Here is a 6,000-nt window from a genome sequence, read left to right on the forward strand (position 1 = left end):
GAAAATATTGTGGCTTCTCAAACGCAGCCCGAGACGTGCATATTAATGACCTCAAGGCTACATATGAGACTGTGTTCTCTTGATGATGACGCTGATCCTCAGGTCCGGATGAACGACCTAAAGTACATGCAAATGATGAGGGTGGGTCCCATGAGTTGGGTAACAACCTGCTTTGTGTTCTGATTGGCCTGTTGTTCACCAGGGTTTTACACTCCTGGAATTTACATAAGAACTAGTAAACAATCATGCCTGAGACTCACTGATTTTTTTCACAGTGAAACTACAGCTAAATCATATCTGTTTTCTGAAGGCAGGATTGGTTCATAAATAATTAGATTACATAACAAATTTTATTTTACAAAGTTTTTTTTATGTATTTTGTTACTAGCTGTTTGCAGTATTTTCTAAAATATGCATGACCATCAAAAAAAAAAAAACTCAGATAAAAAAAAAAATCTCACATAAAATCAAACTAATAAATAAATAAAATACAAATTCAATAATTTTTTATTAAAATAAATAAAAATATAAATTAAAAAAATAACAATGCATAAACTATCTATAAAAGAAAATTAAAAAAAATTAAAAAAAAAATATATATATATATATATATATATATATATATATATATATATATATATATATATATATATATTTAATAAACATAAAATGTAAAAATAACAAATTAAATTAAAATGCTTCAAATAAATATAAAAAAAATTTAAATAAATAAAAATATACATAAATTAAATAATTTGCATAAAATAAAATTATAAAATGTAAAAATAAATGACAATTTTATTTGTGATAAAGAGATCTAAAAAAAAACAAAAAAAAACTTTAACTATCTCAAATAATGAATTTGACTTTATCCGACGTTCAGATATTGTGTGCTAGAAATGTGCAAATTAGAGCATTTTAATGAAATTTTAATCATAACATTTAAAAAAGTCAAAAAAAAAAAAAAAAACATTATGGTGCATTCCAAACAGTACATATAGTGCATATTTTGCATTATAGGCACCCTTTAATCAACTTCCACTCCCATTTAAAAGACTTCCCTTCTCTGATTGGTGTACCCCTGAAAAGACATCCACCAATAGCAAACTACAACCATTTAACCAATTCCCAATGGACAAAATCAAGCCCCGCCTTACATTTTTTCACATCCATGAGGCCACATTCATTTAGGCAAATGTATAATAGGATAAAAAGACTAACGCCACTTCCATTTTATATCAACTTTGACTTTTTTTTGGTCTAATAAAACTATTAAACTCTCTCTGCTTACAGACGCTGTTTAGTAATGTGTTGAGATGTTTTTAGTGTTATAAGTGACCTGCGGATGCAGTCAGCGAGGTGTCTGGCCAGGGCGTCCAGGTCCAGCAGGGTGGTCTGACTGGCATCTTTCACGTGTATATTGTCGATGAGTTTACAGAGCAGCCAGAAATATTCCTTACAGCCGCTGCGAAACATGGCCTCCTCCTCAAAATCCTCCACCTGAGATCCGAGAATAGGACACACAAGGGACAGTGCACACAAAAATGAAATTAATAAAAGCAGTTAACTTATTAAATATATATATATATATATTAGTAAATAAATGTTGCATTATTTTAGAAAAGAACTGATTAAAATTGAGAAATATAACTAAAAAAAGAAAATAAATATCAAAAATGCATAAAAAATGCTCAGAAATATCATAAAAACAAATGAAAATTTTGATAAAAGTAGCCATTAAAATTGTATAAAAATAAAATATAATATTTTAAACTATTTACAAAACGACACACATAAATTGACCATATTTTATGTATTATATTTATATCTTTTTCTATAAAAAAGCTAGTTAAAAAAAACAAAACAAACAAACACTAGCATGTAAATGACACTAAACTAACACTCGCTCTGAATTGAGGATGTTGTGTGTGTTTGTGTGTGTGTTACCCTCAGTGGTTTGAGTGCTTGTGCGTCTGGCAGGAACTTGAGTAATGTGGACGCGGCGAGCAGCAGGAAAGATCTGTTGATGGATTCACCCCCTTCCAGACCCGATAGAGACAGTTTATAGAGACCACTACACGCCTCCTGACGCACCGCCGTCTGCGCACACACATAGACACAAACACACTGACCTGTTAGACAAACAACTTTCCTGGAGCTCAAACTGTACAGCAACAGCATAGTCAAGTGTTTGGTTCTTAGAACGCATGACCATCGAAAAAAAACTCAGATAAAAAAATAAAATAAAATAAATAAAAATGTAAATAAAAAAGTAATAATGCATAAACCATCTATAAAATAAAATAAAAAACAAAATGCAAAAAAAATACAATTTAATTAAATAAAAATAAAATGTAAAAATAACAAATTAAATTTAAATGCTTCAAATAAATATAAACAAAATTAAAATAAATAAAAATATACATAAATTAAACAATTTGCATAAAATAAAATAAAATTATAAAATGTAAAAATTAATTACAATTTAATTGATTTAAAATGACATTAAAGAAAATGTAAAAATATAAAATTAATTAAATTAAAATGCTTTATATAATATTGCAATTAAATAAAAATAAAAATAAATTAAAATAAATTAAAATGTAAATAAATAATTACAATTATTATTTAAATAATTCATATACAATATAATGAAATACAACTAAATTAAATTAAAATGTCAATAAGTAAAAAAATAAAACCGAGTAAATTAAAATAAATCGATAAAATAAACCTAAATAGTTTTAATATGCAGATATTTGTTGTTTACTTCAGGAATGAGCAGCGTGAGCTTCTTCAGCCAGTCGTGCAGATGTTCACTGTCAGCCAGGCTGGACTTGACCAGAGAACAGCAGTGAGCCCAGCTGACCAGCAGCCACATGGAGTAATGCGTCACTGCAGAAACACACAGCATCAGTCAGACTGCACCGCACTGACAGTCAAGATTAATCAGTAGAGAATATTAAATGTGCTCCTCACCTTCATGTCTGGATCTGTGATCTGATTGAGCCTTCAGAACCCTAAATAAACAGAAGACCAAAAGAAAAAACATCAAAAAAATTATAAAAGCACTATATATATATATATATATATATATATATATATATATATATATATATATATATATATATATATATATATATATATATATATATTCGATTATTTATTTAACAACGTACACTTATATATAATAAACACTGCTTTTTATAAACATTACTAAAGATACTTTCGTGCAATAAAAAATGAGTGTGTGTTGACCTGTGGGCCAGATTGTCGTATGTGTAGGCCACATTGATGAGCCTCTGGATGAGGTTGGTTCCTTGAACGAGGCTTAGAAAAACCTAAAGGAGAAGAGAAAGATGACAAAATTAGCAGCAGCACACACACACAGAAAACAGTGCAGCAGTTCAACACTATACCTCAGTGAGTCGGGGTATATGCAGGCCCTTCCCATGATCCCCCGTGGTTTTGCGGGACTTTCCAGGCCACGCTCTCTTCCTCTGTGTGTCTGTGAGGCCAGACCAGGCGAAAACGTCATGATAGGCCAAATCCAGATCAGCTGGATCCACCGCAAACTGACAGATCAGCTTCAGCAGACACGCCAGACAATCCAGCAGCCACTGCGCGCAAACACACACACAAGAGGAGATTAATACACACACTATAGGCAAAAACTGCCCGTCAATTTGGGTTTCTTTGCCTTTTAATAAAATGTTCGGTCTAATGTAAACAACAAACACACTTTTAAGGGGTCTTTACACAGAGGATGTCCAGATGTTCCAGCATTTGTCTACGTAAACATTCGCTTGATGGATGTAAATTGCCAGATAATATACAAAATAATTTTTTTAATAGTATTTTCACAGTATAGTCTGAATTTTAAAAGAAATGCTATAAACAGATACCAAAAATGAGGAAATGTTGAACCTAACTATACTGTTTTCTTCAGAAGTGTATGCAAATTAGAACATTTTTAATAAAATAACTTCTCATTCAAAAACAGCATTCATTAAAAAAAGTAATGCAACTAAATCAACCTGTTGATGAATATTAGTTTATTACTTCTACTCCTTTCCCCTAAAGGATATTAACAGATGTTCAGCCAACTTCAACTTCAAGATCAACAAAAAAAGAAAGAACATGAAGCCCTCAATGCTCACCACTGTCCAGGATTCTTGTTCTTTCGGCTCCAAAATTGCAGAGTTAAAAATGTCCAGCAGAAGCTGAAGACCTCCAGACGACACAAACTACAAGAGAAACACCACAAGTGTGTCATTCAAAAGCAAACATAAAGCCAAACACTACCACACGGTCATTTTAAAGCACAGTAGGGATGTCAAACATATCGAGTTCAGTAGTGAAGTTTTCAAAATGTCCTTTTCACGCCAACATTTTAGCACTGTTGAGGACATTCTTAAATATTATATAAATATAAATATGTGTGTTCTGGACTATGAAACAAAATCAAATGCAAAAAAAATTAATTAATTTAATTAAAATTAAAAAGAAAATTAATTAATTAATTAATTAATAAATAATGCATGACCTGTCTATGGAATACAAGAAAATACAAAAAATACTTGATTTAGTTTATTTTCAAATAAATGTAAATAAATAAATTAATTTAAATAAATAAATATTAAATAAATGAAATAAAAATACAAATAACAAAAATTCCATTAATTTAAAATAAAATAAAATGAAGAAAATGTAACAAAAAATAAATTAATTAAAATTTAAATTCTTCAAATAAAATACAGTTCAAGAAAAATAAATGTAAAAAATTAAAATAATTTAATACGTAAATAAAATGAATACTTATTTTGAAAAATGTGTTAATTTCTGTTGAGAACCGAACACAATATCCAATCATTTGTGTTTAAAGATGTGCTCAAATGTTAGCAGAAAGTGGACTTTTTTAGTGAGTGGACTAACTGTACAGATTGGTACCAAACCTGATACTTTTGACAACCCTACAGCAGAGTCTAAACACATAAATTTATAACAACATAATAACGTTACAGAAAACGCTGCATTTGGAGTCTATTTAATCCGAACAATAGCAAAAGATGATTTTCTCAGAAGTGTGGAGGTGTTTGTACCTTGCAGCTCCACGTGTTCTTGCTGTTCTCGATCTGCTCCTCACTGGAGTCATCAGAGTCTGGATATAGATCGCTGTAACTGCCCTAAAACATACATACACACACACATGCACGCTTTAGAGAAAGCACATGAGGAAGATGCTCTGAGTGTGATTCTGCATGTGTACCGTGAACTAGGGATATGCAATATGATGACATATGGACAAAATAAAGTTTTTTGTTCACATTATGCTGTGTTGTTTATATCATGGTGTCATAAAAATACATTGATTAAGCTATTTATTTTTCAGAACTTATATGAGCGCAATATTACTCGCCATTACAGGGATGCAAACAGAAACTAAATAACAGCATTGGGAGAAGTTGCGATCCTGAAAGTAAAATGTTTACATTTTGCATTTTATTTACTGATATTTTTATTTTTAGTTGCACCTGTAGTGATTAGTTTGTGAAACATAGATATTTTTACATTTTTAATTAAACATTTGGCCTGAAGTTAATAAAGTGAAAAATATGATCACAAATGAATGAGACACAAATGAATGACATTTATGAGTGTAGTCTTTAAAAGGAACAAAAAGAAATGTCCTAATATCAATAAGTATTAATTGATTGAGTTTATAGAAATGTAAACTACCCCTAAACCAAGCCTCGCATGAAAGTGAAAAGTACGATAAATTAAGTATAATTTTAAACCACCTCAATATTGTTATACTCGGGTCATTATACTAATTTGTGCCCTCATAAACCACATAAACAATGTCGTGATATCAATCATTATCAGGAAATGATATCACTTGTATTGTGATATGAGATTTTTGTCATATCGTCCAGCCCTACCGTGGACTCGCGGTGAATCCTGCGGTTGGGTTTTCCGAGGGCCTCGATGATTTCTAAA

General features: G+C 30.4%; 1 protein-coding gene across 1 annotated transcript in view; it reads right to left on the reverse strand.

Annotated features, from left to right (window-relative positions):
- Nucleotides 1-6,000, reverse strand: part of usp34 (ubiquitin specific peptidase 34) — a 93,166-nt gene that overhangs the window by 35,326 nt on the left and 51,840 nt on the right. Inside the window, exons 30-38 of the mRNA XM_009294698.5 lie at nucleotides 5,943-6,000; nucleotides 5,103-5,186; nucleotides 4,161-4,247; nucleotides 3,420-3,620; nucleotides 3,259-3,341; nucleotides 2,980-3,020; nucleotides 2,771-2,895; nucleotides 1,948-2,100; nucleotides 1,340-1,500 (exon numbers count right to left, since the gene is read on the reverse strand). The exon at nucleotides 5,943-6,000 is cut by the window's right edge and continues 65 nt beyond it. Of these exons, the coding sequence (XP_009292973.3) occupies nucleotides 1,340-1,500; nucleotides 1,948-2,100; nucleotides 2,771-2,895; nucleotides 2,980-3,020; nucleotides 3,259-3,341; nucleotides 3,420-3,620; nucleotides 4,161-4,247; nucleotides 5,103-5,186; nucleotides 5,943-6,000 (993 nt within the window). The remainder of the gene's footprint in view (nucleotides 1-1,339; nucleotides 1,501-1,947; nucleotides 2,101-2,770; nucleotides 2,896-2,979; nucleotides 3,021-3,258; nucleotides 3,342-3,419; nucleotides 3,621-4,160; nucleotides 4,248-5,102; nucleotides 5,187-5,942) is intronic.

Source organism: Danio rerio, chromosome 1 (genome assembly GCF_049306965.1).
Source record: "Danio rerio strain Tuebingen ecotype United States chromosome 1, GRCz12tu, whole genome shotgun sequence".
Lineage (NCBI taxonomy): Eukaryota > Metazoa > Chordata > Actinopteri > Cypriniformes > Danionidae > Danio > Danio rerio.